This window comes from Crotalus tigris, unplaced genomic scaffold, assembly GCF_016545835.1.
Source record: "Crotalus tigris isolate CLP2741 ecotype Arizona unplaced genomic scaffold, ASM1654583v1 scf7180000017694.5664430, whole genome shotgun sequence".
In the NCBI taxonomy this organism is placed as follows: domain Eukaryota; kingdom Metazoa; phylum Chordata; class Lepidosauria; order Squamata; family Viperidae; genus Crotalus; species Crotalus tigris.
In genome coordinates, this window is record NW_024096572.1 from 91,786 (window position 1) to 118,655 (window position 26,870).

Sequence of the window (26,870 nt, forward strand, 5' to 3'; positions counted from 1 at the left end):
CTCAACATTGCACAATGTTAAGAAGTCAGAGCCAAGTCAGCTAAGAGTGAAGGGGAACCGTTTTGCTGAGTTGGTTGGGAGGCATCGGCGGCTCCTCAGAGTTTCGCTTTGAGCCTGCCCCAAGGGGATGTGGGTTTGCTGCGCTAACAGTCAAACTGCCGTGCCCGGAGCTTTTGTACCAGCGGGAAAAGCCAGCTTAATTTTCGCGGAGGAGAGAAAGCAACCTCCCGCCGCTGGTGAGGCGGGAAAGCCCGTCTTCACCCCGACGGGTTTTCCCTACTCGTAGTTAGGGAAACTTCTGGCGGGGTGGGGGGCGAGGAAGGTCGGAGCAGAACGACAGGACGGGGCGGGGGCGGCTGCCTGACCTGCCACGAGGACTTCGTGTCCGCGACCTGAGCGGGAAGGGAAGAGCTCGTGGCTGGGCGGGGGTACGGAGGCAAGCTCACGGGGGAAAAGACCTCCGCAGCCTGGGCCGCCCTCTGGAAGGAAGCGCCCCCGGAGGGAGCGGTTTCTCTTCCTCTTCTCGAAGGGACGCCTCGGGGCGGCTTCGTCCTGCCCCCCCCCACTCCTCCTCCTCCACTCCCGAGTTAAAGTTTTGTGACTTCAGCCGCTTTTATGACTTCAGCCACTTGGCGGATCTTAGTAACCCCTATGAGCTGGCGGGGCCTCTCTGCCTCCAGGCCTGGTGGCGGGGAAAGGCAGCCGCTAATCCCGCGGGGTGTTCGCTGGTGGCGCAGGATGCCCTGCTTCCCGCAAGGCGCAGCCTTCATTCCCACGTTCCTGGTCTCCTGGTCGTCGGCTGCGTTCATCCTCTCCTACGCGATCGCCGTGCTCAGCGGCCATGTGGAGCCGCTCTTCCCGTATATCAGGTGAGATGGGGAGAGAGAAGGGCGCCCCCTGTTGGCTTCTGCGCCCTTGCTTAGGTGGGGAACGCAGGGCAGAAACTGTAGTCAGTGTTTAAATCCATCAAAATCAAATAGGGAAATAAAGTTTTTCCCTGCTCTCGGTCGAGCACTTCGTAGCTGATGGTTGCCCCAAATGGGGCAGAAGTGTGGTGAGTCACTTCTCCTGCTTTGGGAAAAGTGGCCTGGCTGAAGACTTCCCAGGCCTCTCCATGATGTTCTGGCTCTCCACAACTTGAATATCTGGATCTCTGCTTTCCTCCACTTCACTTTAAGGGCAGTCAGGTCATTTTGTTCCCTGGTTCTGTAATCTGAGCTAAACGGGGTAAGGTTCTGAGGAGGTGGTGGATACAGAGCCAAAGGCAGGATGCTGCTTTTTTGATCTCCACTGTTTTTTTTTTTCTCCAAAAACAAGCAAGCAAACAAACAAACAAAAAACAAGGAGAATTGGAGCAGGTGTTGTTATGTGGGCCCCCTTTCCAGAAACTTCTGCAAATGAAATTTTAAAAAATTACCTGGTAACTCATACAGGGTAAAAACTAGGAACCTTAATGAAATAAGAACAACATGCAAAGTGTGGCTTCAGGAATTCTTTCCAAATGCTTTTAAAACAATTAACTCTGGGTCTTGTGACTGAGAAGGAAGAAGGAGCAGGGTTTAGAATGGAATAGTCCTTTTATTGTGAGCTGCTGGTCAACTGTCTCTCCACTAGGAATGCAGTGGAAGATTTTTTTTTCCTCCTATGCAGCCCCCATCTAGATCTGGCCCATTTTTACACCAATTTTTTCTTTACCAGCTTTTCCTAACATATGAAAATTAGTCTGTTCAGTTTTCTGAGAGTTATCCTACAGATAGTCAGATACAGTACCAAGTCCCTTTACATAATTTCTTTAAAACATTCTTTTGGGATAGAAACAGAGATATAATGATAGGGCTGGGTGAAAATCCTTTGGGAAGTGCTAATTAAGATCTGATTATATCTCAGGATAATCCCTAACAACTGAAATTGAAATTCTGATAGTTATAGCCCCAATATATCTGAAGAACATCAGGCTGGGGAAGCAGGATTAATTCTTGCATTTCGCCCCCCCCCTTTTTTTTTTTTTTGCTTTGAATCTGGGAACACATTCCAATTGCAGTCCAGACTGATACCGCTTATTTAATTATTTTATTCTGCTCTCTGTATATATTGGAATTGAAAGGCCTTTCATTCTAAAATTCAAAGATACAATGCTAAACATACATTCTAAAAGTAAGCCAAAGTGTTTCAGTGCAGTTGATTCTCTCTACTAAGTATAATTGAAATAACATTTAATCTGCATTTAATTAGTGTTATCAAATAAGTACAAATAGTCCTTGACTTATAACAGTTTATAAGTCATTCAAGGTTACAACAGAACTGAAAAAAGTGACTTTTGACCTTTTTTCACATTTATAACCATTGCAGCGTCCCCATGGTCATGTGATTTACATTCGGATGCTTGACAACATTTATGACAGTTGCAGTGTTCTGGGGACATGTGATCATCTTTTGCAACCTTCTGACAAGCAAAGTCAATGAGGAAAACATTCACTTAACAGCTGTGTTACTAATTTATCAACTGCAGTGATTCACTTAACAAATGTAGCAGGAAAAGTTGTAAAATGGAGCAAAACTCACTTAACAAATTTCTCACTTAACAGCATAGATTTTGGGCTCAATTTTGGTTGTAAGTTGAGAACTACCCGTAGAAAGATAACCTAATTTAACAGAGATACACTGAGATATACTATCTTGTATTACATCAGATATATCAGGCAGAATCCAATCTGAGATGGTCACTGGGACCAGAGATTTGTTCTTCCAAGCTTTTGGACTTGTGCTGGAGCCAATCCTCAGGGAACTTCTGAATCTCCCGGATGTGTGCATTGGGCTATTCTATGGGTTGTATGTATGGTGCCTATGGCTTTTAGTTGTTGATTGGGGTATTGATGGGGTATTAAGTCTTTGATTGTTGTTTCCTTGTGCTGCTATGCCCTCCGCTCTTAAGTACCTGGTAAGCTGGTGGTAAATCATCACTCCTGATTGACGCCTAGGAAATGGGTCACTGAGTCAACAGTGCACACATCCAGCAGATTGAGAAGTTCCCTGAATATGGGCTCCAACCTCTGGTCCCGGTGACCAACTCAGATTGGATTCTGCAACATTATTCTGGGACACCTATATTTCCAGGCATATCATATCTGGAGACTGCCTTCTGGAGCGTCACTACATTATAATAAAACAATGCAGAAAACCAGCTCTTTGCTTCTATCTAGTATACTCAAGTCTTGTTCTTTCCCTCTGTTCATCATAGTGACAACTGCTGTTTACACTGTAAAAACAATCCTGAGTTTTTCCCAACTAAAGACATTAAGCAGCATCTGTGAAGTGTTTTGCTTTATGCAATGGCTGTTTTTGCTAAGGAATTTAAACCTATCAAAATGCAGACTTTTAGCAGAAGGGGAAAAAAAGTATTTGCATATGATTTCAGTGGTCAGTTGCTCCTATTCTACTGACAGTAATACGTTTAAAGAAAAAACAAAACACAAATCTTTTATTTCTACATATAGTTGCAACAAATTCCGTTTTCTAAGAATTTGCATATCTATTATATTTTGAAATCTTTGGAAATCTCGGTGCAAAGTGATTAAGAACTATGTTTCCAATACAAGAGAATATTTGTAGCTCAGGGTTGAGATGAGGGGTCCTTGGTGCTGTCTCAGCTTGGTTGTTTTCTTGTAGACATTTCATTAACCCAAATTAGGTAACATCCTCAGTGCTAGCAGGAAATGGTGTTTGTTCTCCCTTTTCTTCCTTTTTTAACTCATTGATTGTCTCTTTTGAATGACTAATGTTAATTCTTAGTGATCACATTCATAGATATTGATCTGGCCATGGCAAAGACAGGTGTCAATGTTCTCCATCTTAAAATCACATCAACTCTGCACTAAAGACAGTTTCTGCATGTGCCAGAGCCAAGATTGAGACCAGTGACGTGTTCGTTGCCTTAGTTATAATAAAAAAAGTGCAAGAATAAAAGTACAATTTTTCCTTTGTGACTGATTTTCATTTTTAACAATCAGCACTGAAGTTAATAACATGTATTTAATAATATTTAACTTTTAATAACATTTATTAATGTTTCTTCTAAATCCAATGCAAATGAATGACATTGAACAATTTTAATTATTTGCAATGCCCTTACAACATTGAGTGTTTCAGGAAAAAATCCAGTCGTACTTTGATCATAGGTGCAGCAGATTCCATTCTCATCTGACATAGAGCTCTTAAAGGTTTTGAAGTGATCACAGTTCAGTATAGTTTTTAGGTGGTATCAGTCTTTAGTTGCAAAAGTACTTCAAATTTGTCGAGTGTTTCACTTAGAGCTTTGGTTCTCAAAACTTGTTTCTAGCTAAATAGTGAGTTAATTAACAAAGTAAGAGTATTTTTGAATGTTACATGAACAACATTAATATTTCATTGCTATAAATATTGAGGGATTCAGCTGATGGTCGGCAGAGGCAGGTTTTCTAATATTTCTGTTTGAGATCAAATTACATGTGATGGGAAAATTGGGTGTATTTTACTTCAGAACAGTCACAGAGTGTGGTCCACACTAAATGAATTAGCTATGCCTTGTTTTGGAAGGGATGGACAGAATGATAGAAGTATTGGCATGTATATTATTAGATTTGGAAAACAACACAGGGTGAAGATATCTGTTGGTTTTTACAAAAACATTAGTAGATATAACAGATTTTTAACATTAGATATATGTTCATGGTAACTCTAATTTCTAACAAATAGAATTAAATGCTATGAGAATCACAGTAGAAATGAAAAAATAAAATGAACATATTTTCTGGGATTGGCTTCATGTTCTTGGGACTGAATATGTAGTGTCATACATAAATTGAGAACTGTAAACCAAGTGCCAAGTGGCTATTTGGCATGCTAATTTGGTATCGTCACTTGTTAGCTCAGAAATGTAGAAGATGGAATTAAAGCCACTAAATTAAAACTGTCAAATCATAGATTTAGCCATCTTTTGGACTATTAGCTGTGCCTAACAGTATATTGTAAGCTGCCCAGAGTTGTTTGGTTGAGTGGGGCGGCTAAAGAAATTGAATGAACGAATGAAATAAAGTAAAATAAAATAAAATATTGCTAGTCCACCCATTTCAATCATCTCATTCATATCTGAGGATTGGAACCTATTGGGTTATCATTTCTAATGATCCATCCATTTTGAAAAAAGAACAGGAATTATTTTTCTCATATTTAATACTTAAAATGATAATTATATTAATGTACTTCAACATTTCAAATGAAAAATAAGCCATGCCTAAATGTGTACTAGAACAGCCTTTCTAGGAAGTTAGATCAATTGATAAATATCCATCCAAGTATGTATGCATAGAATCAAACTACACTCTTAGGCCTGCATGTCAGATGATGAATGGAGTATTGATCTGAATTCAAGCGCCCAGGTCAGTGATGGCGAACCTTTTAGAGACTGAGTGCCCAAACTGCAACCCAAAACCCACTTATGCATCGTCAGTGTGGCCCATTGGCTGGGTATGGCCCATTGGGTAGGCGTGGCCCACTGGGTAGGCGTGGCTGCGGTGGTAACGGCAGACTGGGTGGGACTAAAAAGTTCAATCGATCAATTCCAACTTTGCAAGATCTTTTTTTTCCCTGTGAGAACTTGAAATTGACTGATTAAACCTTTTTTTCTTTTTTTTGCACACAGAGGCGGAGGCCTAAAGCAAAAAGGTTTTATAAAACCCAGCTGAAGGCCTAAGACTGGGGTGACAGCGTGTGTGCCCATAGAGAGGGCTCTGAGTGCTGCCTCTGGCACCTGTGCCATAGGTTCGCCACCACTGGCCCAGGTTATTAAGCACTTGGTTTTTTTGGGAACATCTCTCACAAATGATCATAGAAATTATGCCTTTCTCTGAGTTATATCATTATCAATTTAATTAGATGTATATAGGAGTATATAGTTTCCAGGAGTCAACTTTGATTTGAGAAATATTTTATTTACATGTATTATTTTTATATTAACTTGTCATTTTTATCATTTATGCTAGTGATACAGGAGCAAAACCTCCAGAAAGCGGTATCTTTGGATTTATGATTAATGTTTCTGCATTCTTAGGTATGTAGGTATTACTTGTTAAATGATCTTTTAAGAGTTGCAATGATTAAATATTTCTAACAATCCTGTCTCCAGATGGATGTGGCACAAGCATCTGGATTTATAGTTAAAGTAATTCATTTATACATAATACTTTACAAATGTCATACAGTATATTGACCTGGAATAAAGTAAGCTTTCTGTAATCCATAATCATAGTAACTCAAGAAGAAGAAGCAGAGAGCAGGTGTGATGGGTTAAAAACAAGAACTTTTATACAAATGAGTTCAAACAGCTGTGTACTTTCAGGCTTAGGAAGATGTATAAAACATCTTAGGAAGATGTATAAAAAGTAGATAAGTCATGATGATAACAAAGTCATATCTTCATAATTGCATAGAATTCAGAGTGCTTTCATTTGATGTGTTTCGTTTGAAATACTTTGTCAAAGATGCTTTATAGCTTAGTCCAGTGATGGCGAACCTTTTAGAGACCAAGTGCCCAAAAACTGGCCCTGCCCCTGTCCCACCCCAGCTCTGCCCCCACCCCACCTGCCCACAGGGCCACTTATCGCCTCCAGGGCCTGCCGCAGATCACCAGCAGCACCATGGCAGCCACACCCTCTGCCCGCGCCCTGCAGCATCAACTGTGTGCAATCGGGCATGAGGGCAGAGTCTTGTCTACGCTGTTGGCTGCCATGTCGTTGGCTGTACTGCTCCACATGGGCCATGCTTGGGAGTGACTCTTCTCCGGGAGGGCTTCTGGTGAGGAGGGGTTCACGGGGGGAGGCAAGGCTGCAGCAATGGCATGTGTGCCCACAGAGGGGGGTCCGAGTGCCGCCCCTGGCACCCGTCCCATAGGTTCACCACCACTGGCTTAGTCCATCTTCCTTAGTACAGGAGGGTTACAAATGGAAGCAACACCTGTATCATCCATACAGTTATGTGCATGAGAAAGGGTGAAGTAAATGTCTCAGCTGGAAAACACCCTTTCAAATGGAACATATGGAGTCTGCATGAAGATCTGACTTTTATATGGATTTTTTTCTGTTGTATTTGTTGTTGTTAATTGTGAAGTCGTGTCCGACCCATTGCGACCCCATGGACAACGTTCCTCCAGGTCTTCCTGTCCTCTACCATCTTCTGGAGTCCATTTAAGTTCACACCTACTGCTTCAGTAACTCCATCCAGCCATCTCATTCTCTGTCGTCCCATTCTTCTATTGCCCTCATTCTTTCCCAGCATTAGGCCCTTCTCCAATGAGTCTTTCCTTCTCATTAGGTGGCCAAAGTATTTGAGTTTCAACTTCAGGATCTGGCCTTCTAAAGAGCAGTCGGGGTTGATTTCTTCTAGGACTGACCGGTTTGAACGCCTTGCAGTCCAAGGGACTTTCTGTTGTATATAAATATACAAATCATCTAATCATCTAATCAGTCTTGATTGTGGATCATGGCAGTATATCTTGACTAACCATTTGATTAATCACATGCATCCATGCCCTATTTAAATGTATAAAGTGGAATATTTACTCTGTCCTATAATGTATATCTAGGATTATTCACTGTTAAACAATTTCATACATGTTTTTAAAGTAGCATTTTGGTTTTTTTAAGGTGTGTGCAATAAATTAAATATGACAGCAGCTTTGAAAACATGTGCATTGTGCAAATACAATTACCAAATAATTTATAATGAGCATACTTCTGGATGTAATATTCATCGGAGTAGTTAGGTTATAGTCTAATATTAGCTTAAGCAAACAGCTCATGTTGCTTCTGTCTGCTGAATTATGTTGATCTGTAGCAGAGACTATATTCTCTGGATACAGTCTTGTTTACTTTTGATGTTACTCTGTAAAATACTATTTAAATTTATGATGATGTGCGCGGAGAAACAGTTTTTATTGGATTTCTACTATGGAAGGTGGGCTATTGAATTTCATAGATGGACCTTGAAATATTCTAGATTGAATACAAGAAGACAGACTTTATTAGAAGTATTTATGTGATATTTGCATTTGTGTAGTATTTACATATAAACTATTTTAATACTTCCTATGTGTCATGTCTTAGAAAAGCACGTGATTGGTTTTAAATAAGCGACACCAAGTCTGGATAGAATATATATCACTACAGATCTGTATCATCTTCACTTGTTATTTTAGCCCAATTGTTTTTGGACTATGTTTTAAGTCTGGTTCTTACTTTAAAGGCCTGATTGTTTTATGAGGAAGATAGTAAAGGATTGCTTTTTCCACTGCAGTATATGTCCTTCTTTGTACTCAGTCTGTGTCTCTGCTGCCTCTTGTCTTTGATCCATGTTTTGCTGTCTGAAACGAGATGACATTTGTTTTTAAATCATTGTTTTGTTTTTATAGTCATGTGACTCTTACTGGTTTATGGAGAAAAACATCTAATAAAGCAAAACTAACTCAGTCATAACAAAATTAAATATTTTTAAATGGGAGCACATAAACAGTTTAGCAGCACTTTCTAAATTAGATAAATTAAAATGGAAAAACTCAATTTTAACTTGCTTCTGAAAGGCTGAATTGGAGCAATCTAATTTGTAGTGGTAAACTATTTCACAAGAGATCTATATTAAAGAAGCATCATTTTTTAGCCTCAATTCTGCTGATTACCTGATAGGGAGGTTGCTTTCATTATTATACAATTACTATTTTGCTGTTTCATGTTACATTAGTAGCCAAAATTGTGGAAACCTTTTGGGAAAAATATATTTTTGAGGTTTGATGGCTAATAACACCACTTTTTTTTGGAGTAGTACCATAAAATTATATATCAATGGAAAGATAATGTAATCAAGAATGTAATGCAACAGAGTTTGTTCAATTATCTGTACTGTATTCTATGAAAAGTTATAGCCAAATAACCAGAAAAAGGAAGCACAACTTGCTTAGGTTGATATCAGGTAGCTGTCCTTCATCTGATTGTAGCCAATGAGCATGAGAGTTTAGAGAGCCAATCAGGTGTCATCTTGTTTTGGCAATGAGCCAATCAGATCACAGTAGGTTTCAGTTATTAATGTCATGTATTGAAGCTGAGAGGAGGACATTTGTCAGTGTGTTATGTGATTGCTATCACGTTGGTTGGGTTTTTTTGTGTTCTTTCATTTAGTAAAATGAAATAAAATTAAAGTAATGGTGCAAAGAGTTGACTGGTTGCCTAGAAAGCAAGGTAAAATAGTATTAAGTGAACAAGGCTACAGTTATAAAGAAATTAGAAGAAAAATTGGTGGAAACTTAACGAAAGGTGGGCATTTCTACTGTACACTTTTCCTGAAAGGTTTCCACAATTTTGGCCACTACTGTTATCTACTGCTTTTGTCAACAGAATAAAAGTTCTAGTTGTGTAAGTAGATCTTTTAGAATTACATGGTTGGAAGGGATGTTAGAGATTGTTCAAACCAATCCTCTGCCAGTGCAAGATTGAGTAAATCATCTTCAATAAATGAATATCCAACCTCTGATTGAAGACTTTCAGCAAAGGAAAATTAACATATGGTAGACTTCACAAGGTGGTCAGTTGTACAGTCAGAAGTTCTTTCTGATATCTACCTGACCACACTTTGTAGTTTTAACCATTGGTTCTGGTTCTGTGTTCTGGGACGGTGGAGAATTAATCCATTCTCTTCTGTATGAGACAACTGTACAGGTACCTGGAGACTGCTATCCTAATTTTCTTTCAGTTTTCTGTTCTGTATGTTAAATAATATCCATTATTTCTTATAGGACATAGCTTCTATCACCATCTTGATAACCCTCTTCTGAACTATATTTCACGCTTTGTTCAGAACAGAATAGACAAGAACAATTACATCTTGTGGCGGTGGATTCTATACTCCTGTCAGTATAGTTGTATAGTTAGTATAGTTGTTTTTAGCAGCTACATTAAGTTGCTAGTTCGAAGTTCATAAGAATTCTCAGGTCTTTTTCATATACATACCACCAAGTTTAGTCTCCCCTATCTAATATTTGTGCTTTCATTTTTTCTACTGAAATGCGTAACTTTATATTTTTCATAGTTAAATTCTGTTCTGTTCATTTCAGCTCTTTGTTGAATCCTGTGTAAAACTTTTAAAATCCTCTCTCCTCCCATTTCACCCAGCTTTGTGTAATTTGCAAACTTCGTAAGTATCTCCTCAACTCCCTCATTCAAGTCATTGATAAAACTATTGAGTAACATGCATCCCAGGATAGAGCCTATGGGCTTCATTTGATATTTTCCACCAAGCTGGGACATTGCCAACTTTTTTGGGATGAAGTCATTCAGGCAGTTAGTTATTTATATGCAAGATCCAATCTGGGTCAGTCACCGGAACCAGAGTTTTGTCTTCCAAGCATTTTGGACTTAAGCTGGAGCCCATCCTCAGGGAAACTTCTCTCGGGCAGAGTGGGTGTGTATCACACCAACCTAGATTATTATTATCCTGGGATACTTATTTTTGCCTTTATTTGTGAGTTATGAATATATCTGATAGTATTACCAATATTTTACTGTAATTAAGAAGGATAATTTAATGACATTTTTTTGTCAACTACTGCTAAGTATTCCCCCAATCAATTAGTGAAAAAATGATGATGATGAGTTTGTGACAAGCCCATACTGGCTCCTGTTTGATTATAGCATGTCTATCCAAGGTGTTCACAAGTATGATGGTGGATGGTCTGTCAAAGACCTTGCCCATTCTTGTCATCAAGCTGACCAGTCCTAGTTCCTCTTCCCCTTTTAAAGATGGGTATGACATTTGCTGTTCTCCACTCTTTTGGGATCTCCAAAGAGTAGTTCAGTTCTTTACTAATTTCTTTAGTATCCTAATATGTAATCCATCTAGCCTTGGAGAGTTGAATTCATTTAAATTAGCTGCTAGGTTTTCATCTTCTTATCTGCCCTAAGCTGCTGCTGGTTCTCTCCACATACTGATAACTAACTATGGCTCCATTTAATTTCTAACAAAAGTTAGACACAGAGGAGGAGTTTAAAAATTCCTTCTCTTCGCCATTTCCCATTATCAGTATATTATTTTTTCTTAAAATAGATTTACAACTCCTTTGCCTTTTTTGTATGTTTTCAATTACATAAATATCCCCCTTTTGTTTGTGGTTTTGGTATATCTTGCCAGCAACAGCTCATTCTGAGCTTTAGCCTTTCTGACACAATTTTGTCATTTCTGTAAGAGATGACCAGACTGAGCCTGAGGGGTGGGATAGTAATAGTAGTAAAGTTGGAAGGGACCTTGGAGGTCATCTAGTCCAACCCCCTGCTCGGGCAGGAAACCCTACACCATTTCGGACAAATGGCTGTCATCATCAGTCTGGATCCCTCTACCCTCAAAAGAGACCTAAGTCCAGCCCCTCCCTCCCCCCAAAAGTCTGTTGACTCATATCTGGTGCCAGTTCCGCATTGACCATTAGTTATTCAGATTCTTGTATATAGGTTTCCGTGCTTTTGAATTCTGTCCCAGTTCCTGGTTTCTTGTGCCTGACAATCTCTTTCAATAAAATTTTGTATTCTTTAGTTATGTGCCCTCTTTCCAAACCCTTTAAATCTTTTCAATATTTAAAGATCTTTGCCTGTATATATACAGTCCTCTTTAGGAGTCTTCCCTTTTTCCTTCTGGTAGGAAAGCTTCATTATCTTATTTTATAAGATTTATTTTTATAAAATAATAATTTTATTAAAGATTACAATTCTAATGGTAAAAACTAATATGAACTAAAAAGAAAGGGGAAAAGTGCAGAAAAGAAAGAAAAACAATAGAAAAGGAAATAGAAAAGAAAGAAAAAATAATAAAGAAAAAGAAAATATATATATAAAGAAGTGACTTCCCTCTTCACCATAACAGATAAAAGGATTTTTTTTAAACTGATCACCTTTTCTTAAAATACAACAAATGATCTCTTCTTCAAATATCCTGTCTTTTATCTATAAACAAATCCATGTAGTCCAGTTATTTCAATCTGACGTCAGCAAAAACCATTCACGGTTATCAGAGATAACAGCATTATCTGTTTTAAAAAGATCCTTTAGTGTATTCAATATTAAAATATTTTGCTTCTTTCTGTAAGTCAAATTTAAGGGTTCTCCTTTAATTATAATCTCTAGTTCCCTCTACTATCCAATTTTTAATTTTTTTTAAAAAAATAAAGCATTTTCCCACTGGAAGGATTATTTATAATTAATTCCAAAATCTTATTTCAAACTTATCTCAATCTTTGTAATTTTCTAGATCAAAAGTTTTAATCATTCTTTTACTGTCTATTTCCCCATTTGTAAAAAAAATTCTTAAACTTTTAGTTAAAACTTCTTTCACTAAGGATTGAAAGAAATTCAGCGCTATGTTGATCCAAAGATCTGTAATAACTGAAAAGCAATTAACAAGCAATTTCTGAAAGTCATTAGAAGGGGGAAGTATGTGACTTTAGTGTCTTTTCAAGAATGCCAACCACGGCTTGAGCATGATGGTTATTTCCTTATCTCTCAGAGCTCTAAACCCACCAGAAATCACTAACTTGGAGGAGCAGCTGTGTGGAGCATTTTAGGCAATCTCAAGTCCTCTCATTGTCTGGAAAGAATTATTTCTAGTGATCCACAGCATTTAGCACAATCAACAGAGCCCTGGCCCAAATTTTATTTCTTGATCAGTTTAGAATGGGACAGATTATTGCAAAATAATTTTAGTAGGGAGGGACATGCCAACACATTATCGTGACTGTTACAGTTCAAGAACTCTATATAACATATTCCTTATGTAAGTAAAATTATTCTTTTCAATGTTTTGTCAGGACCAGACTCACTTTTGTATTGCATCATTTGTCTTTAGGACAATTTGTAAATATTTTTCTCCTTTTTTTTTAGGTGTAGTTACAATGTATACAAAATATTTAATTGTCAAGAAACAAAATGATGTGACACATTTTGTTTCCCCTTGTTTCAACTTATTGACATTGTATGTTGGAATTCTGGGTTCTGTTGGACTGGGCATTGTTGCAAGTTTTCAGGTAAGTAAGAAAGATATGTTTATATTTTATTTATTAAATTTATGTCTCATTTCTCCTTCAATGGCTTACAAATTATTAAGAATTTTATATGAGCATTAAATATATTCATAAGGCCAGCCTTTTAAAATAACTTAGTGTATATCAAGAGAGAATCAGAGCAATATATGACTATCAACAGTTCATTTAGTGACCGTTCAAAGTTACGTCAGTGAAAAAAGTGACTTATGGCCATTTTTCATACTTAGGACCATTGCAGCATCCCCATGATTATGTGAGCAAAATTTGGATGCTTGGCAATTGGTTCACACTTATGATGGTTGCAGAGTGCTAGAATCATCTGATCATCTTTTGTGATCTTCTCACAAGCAAAGTCAATGGGAAAGTCAGATTCACTTAACAATCCTGTTTCTAACTTAGCAACTGTAGGGATTCACTTAACAACTGTGGCATGAAAGGTCATAAAATGGGGAAAAATTCATTTAACAACTGTCTCACTTAGCAACAGAAATTTTGGGCTCAGTTGTCATAACCCAAGGATTACCTATAGTTATTCCCTTTTCCAGAGAAAGCATCAACTTAAAAATTTCTATCAGAAATATCAGTACAAATAAAACAGAATAGTAATTCCTGCAGTATAGTCACCTAGGTGGTAACTTGAGGCTGACCTATAGTCTAGAATTGATTGCAATCAGATGTTCAGTTCGCGAGAGGCAACGATTATACCAGCGGTTCTCAACCTGTGGGTCGCGACCCCATTTGGGGTCGAACGACCATTTTACGGGAGTCGCCAAACAACGCGATCCGCCATTTTTTTTTCTCAGCTGGCGGCACTACGCCGGTATAAAAAGGTTAAGAACCACTGGATTATACAGTATGCTCAGTAGATACTTCTTTCTAACCATGTCCTCCAAAGATAGCATTGAGATCATGAAATATCAATATTCATTTATCCTTTGGGTTGCTCTTAGCTTAATGCCATAATAATGCCTTTCCTAAATAATTAAAACTACAATAGATATGCATTTTATGCAAAACAGAATTCCAGATTTGCATGTTACTGATAAAAGTTTTTGTCCTAGACATTGTTGTCCTTCTCAAAAAAAGTGTCTTCTGATGATCTGTGGAAATAAATGAAAGAAGTTACTTTGAACCTATGATCCATCATTAGATAATATGAATGAGATGGAATTTTTGATATCCAATGGATACTTGGTATACTTGGTATATTTCTTGTGAGAAGAAGTGATAGTTTCCCAGATAGTTGCTTGCTAATTTCCAAATCTGTTTGAGATAGTTGAGGGACTTTCTGAAACAGATTTAAGACTAAGCAAGGGGAGTATAAAACAGGAAAGATTACATAATATCAGCATTTGCAGACTGTTTGATGTACCTCAGTGAATGGTAAATCAAATCAGTGTATGATTTTATGGCTTAGAATCTAAGCAAATTTGAGATAGCAGTAATGAACTACATCCATGGAGAGATATTGTAAATTCTGACTTATTCATTTCAAGAGTACAAATATGTTATTTATAGACTCATGAGGCCCATTTAATATGGGTCATGAAGAAGCCAAGATACATTTGGATTGAGTTGACATTTAAGTAGGACGGGAATGATATTATAAACTTGAAGTTTTTGTTGAACTGAATTCAACCGCAAACTGAACTGTGTTATGAAATCATTCACAAAATATGACATAAAAATGAGTTTTCAATAAACAAAATCAAGATTAAAGGAAACATCTGTGCATAAAATGATAGCCAGTGTTGTATTTACAGTTAACATTATATAAACTGAATAAGATCTTTCTCTCTGTGTCCTCCAATTTCCCTAGCCAGGCCCTAGTAATCAAGGTGGTTTTTTTTTTTTTTTTTTGATAAGTCAGTGGTATCTATTAGAAAAATCTGTCCTCTTCATAAATTACCATACAGGTAGTCATCACTCTTTAACAACCCTGATTGGTATCCATTGCAGCAGTTGTTAGGTAAAGTACCACATGACTGCAGTGCATACCAACAATTGTTCTGGAAGTCCTGGTTATGGTTGTTGGACAAGATCTGCACTGTCATTAGGGAATGGCCTCACACATCTGCCTTGTATGAACTGCCTTCTTCCCAACTGGTCTCAGGGAGCTCCCTTCAGCAGATGAGGCTCCAGTGCCCTGCCCTACTTGCCTCTGCTTCAATTCCCCCCCTCATCTATCTCCATTTATTTCTGCCCTTTTGGCTGCCCTGTAATCTCTCGTCCCTGCCATCCCCAGCTGACCAACATCATTGTCCACTGCTGCTAAGGAGTGCCTGGCCAAGGCAGCAGTTGGCTTTCATGAGGCCTCCACAATAGCTCTGAAGGGCCAGCAGCTGCCTTGGCCAGGCAGTCCTCAAAGTAGAGGAAGATAGTGTAGGTCAGCAAGAGATGGCGGGGGGGGGAGGGCGGAAAGCAGAGCAGCCAAAAGGGCAGAGATGTGGGGGAGACAGGCGGGTAGGGGGAAGTTGAAGCCCACCATGTGCTTGTAAATGCAAGTGGCTTGCCAAGGACCTGGATTTTGATCACATGACTGCAAGGCTCTACAACAGCCGTAACTTTGTAGACTGGTTGTAATTATCTTGGCTTATGATCTGTACTTGCATTTACAACTTTGTTTCACCCTCACAGTCACATGTTTGCAATTGGAATGGTTGGCAACTGGCTCATATTTATGACACTGATAGATAGCAGTGTCCTGTGGTCACTAATTGTGATTTGTGATCTTTTTTTGCTGATTTTCAGTATAAATTGCCTATTAGGGAATCTGGATTTGTCCAATGACCCTGGTATTCACTTAACAACTGCATGATTCACTTAACAACCTTTATAAAATTGTCATAAAATAGGGTCCAGCTCAACTTACCACCACCATTTTGGTTGTTTATTATTGTTGTAAGTTGAGGACTTCTGTACTATTAGGTTGCTTGTAATAACCAAAATGCCTTCCTAACACTGCTACTGTAGTCTGGCTACACTTATTTGCTTCCTAATTATAGTCTTTTCTGTACATTGATTGCAACTCTAATAATATACAACACTTTTCAATTGTCTTTTCAGGAGTTAGCAGTTCCTGCTGTCCATGATGGGGGAGCTCTTTTGGCTTTTGTCTCTGGTGCTCTCTACATTCTTCTTCAGACAATTATCTCTTACAAATCACGTCCACAATGGAGCACCCCATGTGTATGTCACACAAGATTATTCCTCTCTGTAATGGCTTGGGTAGCTGTCATTCCCAGTATCCTTTTTTTTAGCAGAATATTAATATGTCAAAGTTCTTAATAATACAAGCACCACAGTTTCAAGTCAGCTTACTATTTCTATATTCAGTTTTACAGTATTTCCTGAAAAGGATAAAATTATACAGTTCATAATATGCAAATTTGAGATATAAGCCATGCTTATAAAACAATGAGACCTTGGCAGAGACGCACCAGACATAAGAAGATACCTAGATATATAGTATGTACCAGCTATGTTGAAACTATTTTCATGATATCAGACAGTCCTTGAGATACAACTGTCATGGAGCCTCCCCATTATGGTTGCATGTTGCAGTGGTATTAAATGAACCATCTCACCTAAACCCATACATCCCCAGTGCAATTGTTAAACGAACATGTGGGTAATTAAGTGGAGTACTGGGTGCTTCAGGGATGGGGGAGGCCCTTGAGACCTAGTGCAGGCCCAGACCTGTCTCCAGTGCTCTGCTTCCTGTTCCTCGGAGTTCCCCAGGCCTCAGCCTGTTCCCAAACTGCATTCAACCAAGCAAGGGAGCCTAAAGCTGGCACACAGAGGACACTTATAGCTTGTAAACCAAGGCCTGTCTCCCATCCAGCTACCCAAGGGACCTGCTCCTAACCCAACTCCAGGGCCCAGCAGCACCAACTTAACTTTTCATTTTTTTACAGAAGTGCCTGGCCAATGCAATGTGATGCAAGGCTCACCTTAGATTTCTTGCAGAGGCTGCCAGCCCTTGTGCTATTCTCCTAGCAAGTGGTACTTATCATGACGTTGTAGGGACTTTTTTTTTCCAGAAGGCTTCACAAGCTAGGGAACCTCTTTAAAAAAAACAGAACCTCCTATAGGGATAAGTACTACTTGCTAGGAGAATAGTACAAGGTTTCTATGAAGTGGAGTCTCTGAAAGAAAATTGAGCCTTGCATTACATTGCATTGGCCTGGCTCTCCTGCACAGACAAAAAGATAGAGATGAACTTTATCTTAAAAATTAAAGTACACATTCTTGATACTGAAATTAGGAATGTATACCCAAACCAAGAGATTTTAGAATCTAAGGAAACTTTACATTCATTGCTTCTTCATATTGAGTGGGCTTGCTAACATGTCTGTGCGCAATAGTTATTGTATACAATCACAAATAAAAAGTTTATAATTCTATTATTATCAGATATCAGTTTTGCCTTCATGTACATCTGCCATTATTACTATTTCTGTTCCCCCATTTGATTAATGATATATTCCTTTCATTATTTCATAGGTTATGTACTGTATATTGGTAACAGGAAAATGTAGTTTTATATGTTTTATTTTTTAAATCAGTTGTTTCCTCTTAACTCCTTTTTCTCAGTGATTGCATGTGCTTCATTAATATCCATAACAAAAATAGATTGGAATCCAGGTGAAAAGGTAAACATATACTAGGTAAAAAAATCAATATTTCTACCCATTCAGTGCAGCTTAACTTTATGTATTAGTTAATTTTACTAAGATACTGAAGGAAACAGATAATCAGAGTTTGCATGTTGCTAATGCTATTTAATAGGTTGTGACATCTATATTTTAAATTTTAAGGATTGCCTGGTAGATATATGTAGGCTTTCAAACTCAGTGCTTTTTGATTTTTAGTGATGTTTAACTTTCTGTAAATCCAGGTTACCTGAGATATATTTGGTCAGAGTTCTAGACTTGCTAATAAATTGGAGGACATTATTCCTATTTCATGGGTTTTGTTATGAGAAAATTGTGAGAAAATTAAGAATTGTAACTAGAGACTAAAAGATACAGAGAAGTTTGGAACCCTAAAAGCATTTTAGGAAGCAAGGTCTCCTTTAGAAATATTATGGAAAATAAGAAATCAGTAGGAGTAATAATCATAATCATAATCTATGCTTAGCTTCAATAAATTCATAAATTAAAAATACATTTATAGATGACTAATAAGTATTAACTCTTGTTCAGTTTTTTTTCTGGCTGCAAATTTGTTTTGCTCAATTCTCATCTTTCAAATTTGGGTTTTTTTTAAAAAAAAATCACAAAAAATCTAGATATTTCCTCTATATTAAGATATAGATGAGGTATTATCCTTTTTTTGTACACATATTTCTTTGGTATACACATTTTAAAAGTTGTAGGGTTTTTTTTTATATATAAAACCAAAAACTACATTGTTAAGTTCTGAGAAGTGCAGTTTTCAATGTGCAAGTGCATTCTGGTTCACATACAGATTTGAGAACTGTGAAATTAATTTTTTTTTTGTAAAAGTTCAAACAAAACAAATGTATACAGACTTGCACTTGGAGAATTGAGGTTTGTGTAAATTCTCCTTTCAGAATAATCCATGGCTATTTGCCTCTCACCCAAAGGCCAGGAATGGAAGGTTGTCAGTCTAATATTCAGAACAAAAGGACTCTTTGCCAGAACTACTCACAAATCTGAGCTCTGACCAGGTATGCCTCATGCAACCTATATTGATAGAAATTCTCTCTCTTTTTAAAAAAGAATTATTGACATTTGCTCTGAAGCTATATCCCTGCACACACAAACATGCATCCTTAAAATAATATAATTGGTCTGACAGATGATTTGGGATTATCCTTCCTAGAATTTTCTCTCAGATTGGTGAAAAGTGAAATATTCTTTTACTGTTGTTTAATAGCTCAGCAACTAATAACAGTATTGTTTGTATTAATGTTTTTTAATTTGTTTTTAGTAGTAGTGTGTTTGTTCTATTTATTTTTCAGTTGCCCAGAGCCACTGACACTTGAGCAGCCATATAAACATATAGGTCCAGTTTGGTGCAGTGGTTAAAGGCATGAGGCCAGGGAGTGGGAGACTGTGAGTTCTAATCCCGCCTTAGGCATAAAGCTAACTTGGTGACCCTGAGCCAATCACTCCCTCTCAGCCCTAGAAAGCAGGCAGTGGCAAACCACTTTCTAAAACTTGCCGACAAGAAAACTGCAGAGACTTGTTCAGGCAATCTCCAGGAGTCAACAAATGACTGGGCTTGCAGATTACGCCTGGAGTTGAAGAAGGAAATTGAATAATTAATGATGTTGACGATCCTTCCTTAAATATTTTGGAGGAGAATAAAATATAATAGTTATTGCTGATTAGTGCTATATGCTAAGACAGATCAACTGAGGATAACTCTTAAAGCATCTGATGCAGGAATAAAGAGAGTTTATGCCTCAATAAATTTGGTTTTGGTACTATAAAGATTTTTCATTATTTTTGTGGCAAGCAGACAATAGCTACTCTTTGAAAAGTGTTGATTCTCTACTACTATTTCTGTGTACATAATAGACCACAAGGGAGCATTTTTGTGTTATTTTTCATAAAATAATGGGTAAGGATTGCATCTGGTAGGTAAATGTTTCAAATACAATAGAAAGTCAACCAAGAAGATAGTATTGAACTATTCTATATTACTAGTTATGGTTTGTGGCACAATCAGATTGGATTTGATATTTATATCCACCTATCGAGTCCTTTCCAAAGACCAGGGATATGTTTTATGGTGTTAGATGATGATGATGATGTTCAATTTTGATTATGACTATAATGATATATATTGGCTGCAAAAACCCTATATGTTTCATTTGATCATATCATTTCTTCTATCAGGAGCACTAATCAATTTTAGCCAGATCATATCTTAGCTACTACATTCTGTTTGTTATTTAGAACTGCAAAGTGGGTGAAAGATTTTGCCATGAAACACGATTTTTAAGGATGTTCTGTAAATATCCTGTTGATAACAATGAGTGTTGTTAAAATGGGCATACTGATTAGATTTTGTGTCCCAGGAACAAAAGTGTTTCCCTCTCACAAGAAAGAGAAATGCTGACTATTTTATAGGTACCCTTTCCTTCTTCTATTACAGTGGTTCCCAATCTTTTTAATGCCACTACCCCGAACCGATTGTAAGTCGAGGACTACTCAACTGGTGCAGCACTGTTTACAGAATGGGACTTTTGGCAGGCTCAGCAGGACAGAGACAGCCTGGACAATTCCTTTTGGCTTTTGAAAGCCAATAGAATTAGACTCTATTCAAGAGAATCTATTCTATTGGCTTTCAAAAGCCAATAGAACAAAAGGGAGTAGCACAGCTAAGGAAAAGGGGAAAAAAATGGCGGACTGCATTGTTTGGCGACCCCCGTGAAATGGTCATTTGACCCCAAATGGGGTCCCGACCCACAGGTTGAGAATCACTGTTCTATTACAATGTACAAAACAAACCTTATATCAACTTATAAATCCCCATGAAACTCTCAACTGGAATCCCTTGTTGGGGCCCTCTGCCTTTTTGACCAGTTCATTGCTATTTATAATAATAATAATAATAATAGTAAAGTTGGAAGGGACCTTGGAGGTCATCTAGTCCAACCCCCTGCTCGGGCAGGAAACCCTACACCATTTCGGACAAATGGCTGTCCGGTCTCTTCTTAAAAACTTCCAGTGTTGGAGCATTTACTGCTTCTGGAGGCAAGCTGTTCCACTGATTAATTGTTCTCACTGTCAGGAAGTTTCTCCTTAGTTCTAGGTTGCTTCTCTCCTTGATTAGTTTCCACCCGTTGCTTCTTGTCCTGCCTTCAGGTGCTTTGGAAAATAGCTTAATTCCCTCTTCTTTATGGCAGCCCTGAGATATTGGAATACTGCTATCATGTCCCCCCTTGTCCTTCTCTTCGTTAAACTAGACATACCAATTCTAGCAACCGTTCCTTATATGTTTTAGCCTCCAGTCCCCTAATCATCTTTGTTGCTCTTCTCTGTACTCTTTCTAGAGTCTCAACATCTTTTTTACATCGTGGTGTCCAAACCTGGATGCAGTATTCTAAGTGTGGCCTTACCAAGGATTGTAAAGTGGTATTAATAATTCACGTGATCTTGATTCTATCCCTCTGTTAATGCAGCCTAGCACTGTGTTGGCCTTTTTGGCAGCTGCAGCACACTGCTGGCTCATATTTAGGGGATTGTCTACTAGGACTCCGAGGTCCCTCTCACAGTTACTACTATTGAGCATGGTGCCACCTATGCTGTACTTGTGCATTTGGTTTTTCTTGCCTAAATGTAGAACCTTGCTTTTTCACCATTGAATTTCATTTTGTTAGTTAGTGCCCAGTGTTCAAGTCTGTCCAGATCCTTCTGTATCTTAAGCCTGTCTTCTGGAGTGTTGGCTATTCCTGCCAGCTTGGTGTCGTCTGCAAATTTGATGAGTTCCAGTTGATGAAGATGTTGAAGAGTACTGGGCCTGGGGCACCCCACTACACACTTCCCTCCATATAGATGCAGTTCCATTGAGGACCACTCGCTGAGTACGGCCGGTCAGCCAGCTACGGATCCATCTGGTGGTGGTTCTGTCTACCCCACATTTTTCTATCTTGTCAAGTAGTAGGTTGTGATCTACTTTATCCTAGCAGATGATCCAAAGAAGGTACTTATCTAGCTCTTAGGAAAATAGCACAGGTTTTCAAGCTTGTTTTTTCCTGCCTTAAAAATCTTGTTATAGAAAACATTGTCATGAAGTCAAGAACTTATATTTCAGTTTTTTTAAATAAAATAAAATAACTGAAATAATTCAAATAATAATCATAACTCAAAATGACTAAGAGCAATGATTCTCAAGAAAATAGCAATAGCACTTAGACCAGGGGTAGGCAACCTTGGCTCTTTTATGACTCATGGACTGAGTCATTGCTGGCTCAGGAATTCTGGGAGTTGAAGTCCATGAGTCATAAAAGAGCCAAGGTTGCCTACCCCTGACTTAGACTTATATAATACTCCACAGTGCTTTACAGCACTCTCTGAGCAGTTTACAGAGTCAGTTTATTGCCCCCAACAATCTGGGTCCTCTTTTTACCGACTTCGGAAGGATGAAAAGCTGAATCAACCTTGAGCCGGTCAGGATCAAACACCAGACTGTGAGCAGAGTTAGCCTTGCAATACTGCATTCTAACCACTGTGCTATCAGCGCTCCAATATTTGTCATATCTTGTATGGGTGCTTGTAGAAACTTAGTAATGAAAAATGATCCAGATGTAGAGTATTTTATATTTTAATATTACGTTTCAGGAATTCTGGGAGTTGAAGTCCATGAGTCATAAAAGAGCCAAGGTTGCCTACCCCTGACTTAGACTTATATAATACTCCACAGTGCTTTACAGCACTCTCTGAGCAGTTTACAGAGTCAGTTTATTGCCCCCAACAATCTGGGTCCTCTTTTTACCGACTTCGGAAGGATGAAAAGCTGAATCAACCTTGAGCCGGTCAGGATCAAACACCAGACTGTGAGCAGAGTTAGCCTTGCAATACTGCATTCTAACCACTGTGCTATCAGCGCTCCAATATTTGTCATATCTTGTATGGGTGCTTGTAGAAACTTAGTAATGAAAAATGATCCAGATGTAGAGTATTTTATATTTTAATATTACGTTTTCATTGGTAATAATTAGCCATGTAGGAAAAATAAAATAGTTAAGTGTACTGAAATTCAGCAAATCAATAAGACTGTCTTCACTTGATGACAACAGGGCTTGAGGTAGCAGGGGCTTCTGTCAGGGAAATAGAGAAAAAGGCAGGCTTTGAAGTTTTCTCCTCTTCCCAAATCCTTGAGGGACAATTCTCCAGAACAACATGGAGAATGCAGGAGGAGGTCAATTACTGACAATTACATCCTTTTCCTACTGATGAGGCTTCTGTTGAATCAAAGAGACTCGTGCCTGGATGCCATTCTAAATCAATAAGTACTTTCCCACCACACTGTGCATCTGGTATATAGTTATTTGCTATCTCTGTGCTTGACTCACCTTTTGTTTGCCATTGCAAACAATTTAATGGCTCTATTTAACGGCTTTTTACGTATGTATTCCTTCCATTAGGATTATGTGTACCATTTTGTAAGTGCAATCTGCGAATGGACAGTAGCCTTCAGCTTTGTGTTCTTCTTCTTAACATATATCAGAGATTTTCAGGTAAGCATGTGGGACTATCAGGATGGCAAAATTCATTTGAAGTAATTCGCGTAGCCTCTTTATAGAGACACTGATTGTTGCAAATTGCATCTCTGAGTGCTTGTCTAAGCTGTAGCCCAGTGGCCACTCACCTGCAAAGAATATGTGGACTGATTAGAACATGGGTTTATTAGAGATTTTGAAAGTTGGGAAAATGGGTGAAACCTTAATGCTTCAGAAATTTTCCAAATTTATTTGGCCAGGAATTATTGCGGAATAGGAAGAAGGGGAAAAAGAAATGGGCTGAGCTCATATAATTCACTTAGCTTAATTTGGTTCAAGTAATAAAACCTGAAAAATAAAATGAAGCTAAAACTAATTCAGCTAACAGCTGTGTGAATGCAGCTGTAAGATCTTGATGTGACCTAGTTAAATCATATTTCATGCCACATTTGTTAGAAGAAACGTTTCTGAAAATTTATTCCCCATACTTAGATCTCATTAACAGTGTTAGTACAGAAATCTATACTAGTGGGACTGTGGTGTATTACATGTAGTCCTCACTTACCAACTGCCTTGTTCAGCAACCATTCAAAGTGACTGTGGTCCTGTCCCTCATTGACATGATCATCATCAGTGTCATTGTGCATTGTCCTGTGACTGACCTATTGTTTTATTTCCTCTCCCCCTTACAGAGCAAAAAGGTTGGAAAGAAAGGTATTACTGGAGAGTAAGCAAGCACACAATAGGGCAGTTTGTGTAGCATACTCATGGCTGCCAGCAAGAGCCCATTGCTTTCAATATGTATTCCCCATTGTGTGCCTGCTTACTTTCTTGTAATCCCCTCCTCTCCAATAAATGTAAATGCAAACATTAATTCTCTTCTTATTAATTATCTGAATGCTGGGTGAGTGGGATAATGGTTTGGAGGCAAATTAGAGCCAATTTTGACTAGCAATTAAGGCATCAGACTAGAAACCAGGAAACTGTTTTAGTCCCACTTTAGGCATGAAAGCCAACTGGATGATTTTGAACCAGTCGCTTTCTCTTAGCCCGACCCACCTCACACAGTTGTTGTGGGAAAAATAGGAGAAGGAAGGCGTTTTAGGTATGTTCTCTGCCTCGAGTTATACATAAAAATCATGAAGGCAGGGTATAAATAAATAAAAAGTCAATATGTAAAACTGATTGATCTTGCCAGTTTTGAGTCAGCTGTTCCAGTACTGTCTAGATGAGCATTCAAGGGAAGTGGAAAACAGAAAACACAATCATCCTCTTACGATTTCCCACTCAGAGATGGCTTTGCTTAGTGGTGGAGCTGTTCATCTCAATTGTGGTACCTAAACAAAGACCACCTGTATCTAGGCCTTTTCATTGGAGTGCGCAGTTAAGGTTGTGGCATTTAAAATATTAGCAAATTTTTCAGATTTTAGTTGCAGCTGTTTTATATAGTAAATCTTCCCCTAATTCTAAACTTGGTATCTTCTGCTTACATTAAATGTGTGCTTTGCAATGATTTGCTGATTTTTGCCTTTTCTTGTAATCTTTTCTTCTAGGGAGTCACCATACAGATATTAACAGAAATTCATGGAAACCACTGACCACTTTTTCTTAGCTGGATTTAGGAAGGGGAGGGGAATATAAAGAAAATGTTGCAGTGGCCAAGGTTGACCTGGCATGAACCTGATGCATCACTGCTGCAAATTTTGTAATCATTGTCAAAAAAAAAATGTGTTTTTAATTTTAGGGTATTTTCCTATGTAACCTATCTACTAATAATCTTTTGTATTATAAATACATTTTCTGTTTTTTTAAAGTTTTTTAAAAGAGGACCTCTGAAATATGTAATCACCAAGGAATAAATGTTTATCTGTTACAATCTTTTTCCTTTTTACTCATTTGGTGGATAAAGATGGCCTCAGAATGAAACTCAAGCTGCAATTCCAGCTACCAATTCCTTGGAAGATGCCAACTGAATTCAATGGGGCTTTCTTTTAGGTCAAAGGTCCCCAACCTTTTGGGCACTAGAGACCGGTTCCGTGGAGAGAAGTTTTTCCATGGACCAGAGGATGCATGGTTTTGTGTGCTGCCTGCATCCCACAGATGGGGCTTTGCTTGTTTGTGCAGACTGGTTGCTGGCATGCTGCAGCCCAGTACTGGTCCACGGACCAGGGATTGGGGACCCCAGTTTTAGGTGAATGTGCTTCAAAACACATGTCAAAATGTCATGAAGTTACAGTCTGCTCACATCTTCAGAGGGCCATTCTGAGGAAGATTGGTTCATATATTAGATATCAAAATGGCTACCTCACAAATCAAAAATGATGCATGCTATTATAAAATCAGAAGAGTTTCAGCAGGTTTCAAAAGAAAATCAGTTGGAATCTATAAATATTTATTTATGTTCAGTAGAACACTATGCCCAGGTAGAGCAAAAGGACAGTTTGCATAGTTTCCCTAGAAAGTAGATAGGTTTTGTTTATCATTAATGTTATTAACTTCATTTCTTACGAATTTTTATAGAGAAGGAAAATTAGTGCCTGATACAGAAAATCTATGCTAAATAAGTGATTTTGATAAATACTGAGCAATATTTTTTTATATGCAGAAATCACATTTTGGTGAAAAAAATGTTGCTGCCAGACAAAAGCTGAGAAAATAATAGCACATTGTAGATGGCAGAAATTGTAAATTATATCACTGTAGAAATGGTACAGTTAATAGGCAGAAAAAAATCGAATTTTATGTTATTTAGTTCTGTTAAGACCATTATAGAGACCTTTGTCTAGAGACAAAAAAATTGTAAGCATTGTAGAAAGTCCATATCTCCAGGTATAACTATATTTTTTATTAAAAGCAACTAAATTATCAAGCAAATATTTTGTTCAAGAACCAATATTCCAGCTTTTCTTAAACTCAAATTATCCCATCAGCTGAAGACTAGGGTTCTACAGGACATCAAGAAGTGCATTCCAGAAGGTCTAGATCCCAGTTTATGAGGCTGTAAGAATTATATGTTATATCTTTCTAATACATAGGTCAGAAATGAAATTTTATTCATTTCTGTAGGATCTAGAGATCATAGTAGAGATTCCTGGGAGTTGAAGTCCATAGATCCTAAAGTTGCCAAGTTTGAAAAACATTTTGCTGGAGCTATTACTGATTGTCCTCTGATCTTTCTTAGAAGTTTTTCTATCATGTAAATCTGACAGAATATTGTACTTAACTCTCTTTCTGTCCTGCTAAAAAAAGCAGATCATCTACAACATGTTCGTAGCATAGGAGATCTAAACAGGTTTTCCCCAATAAAGCCCAACAATCTAAGCCAGGGGTGTCAGACTGCCAGCCCGGGGCTGGTTGTATCATGTGGAGGCCGTGCCCACCCCAGTTCCGGCAATGCAAAAAAAGTCACGATACGTTGCACATGTTACGTGACATGGCAAGTTTGACACCCATGATCTAAGCCATCAGGTTGGTTCAGCTGTGAAGAAAAATGGCCATCGACGTGCTGAGTCTATCTATTTACTGCCTGTACTAGAGATTACTTTGGCAATCACATTAATACAGTTC

At 38.1% G+C, this 26,870-nt stretch overlaps 1 protein-coding gene across 6 annotated transcripts; it reads left to right on the plus strand.

Annotated features, from left to right (window-relative positions):
* Positions 1–25,183, plus strand: DRAM1 (DNA damage regulated autophagy modulator 1). Of its 6 annotated transcripts, none has more exons than XR_005556113.1 (8): positions 1–869; positions 6,018–6,085; positions 12,942–13,084; positions 16,169–16,346; positions 17,699–17,757; positions 18,681–18,797; positions 23,229–23,321; positions 24,857–24,900. XR_005556113.1 is itself a non-coding variant. In XM_039338173.1 (8 exons), the coding sequence occupies exons 2-8, from the start codon at positions 739–741 to the stop codon at positions 24,899–24,901; spliced, it is 717 nt and encodes a 238-aa protein (XP_039194107.1). In that variant the 5' UTR covers positions 7–236; positions 681–738; the 3' UTR covers positions 24,902–25,183. The 6 variants fall into 6 exon arrangements, 3 of the variants coding, with proteins under 3 accessions (XP_039194108.1, XP_039194107.1, XP_039194106.1); XR_005556115.1 differs by having other exon boundaries at positions 3–869; positions 17,699–17,772; XM_039338173.1 differs by lacking the exon at positions 18,681–18,797 and having other exon boundaries at positions 7–236; positions 681–869; positions 24,857–25,183.
* Positions 25,184–26,870: the final 1,687 nt, after the last annotated feature.

What these genes read in the sequence shown, in the direction of transcription:
- DRAM1 (XM_039338172.1), top strand. Translation starts at nt 616, where the DNA reads ATGACTTCAGCCACTTGGCGGATCTTAGTAACCCCTATGAGCTGGCGG. An exon ending in TTGGGTAGCTGTCATTCCCA is followed by an intron (nt 16,347 to 17,698) that starts GTATCCTTTTTT and finishes CCTTTTTCTCAG; the next exon opens with TGATTGCATGTGCTTCATTA. An exon ending in ATTGGAATCCAGGTGAAAAG is followed by an intron (nt 17,758 to 23,228) that starts GTAAACATATAC and finishes TCCTTCCATTAG; the next exon opens with GATTATGTGTACCATTTTGT.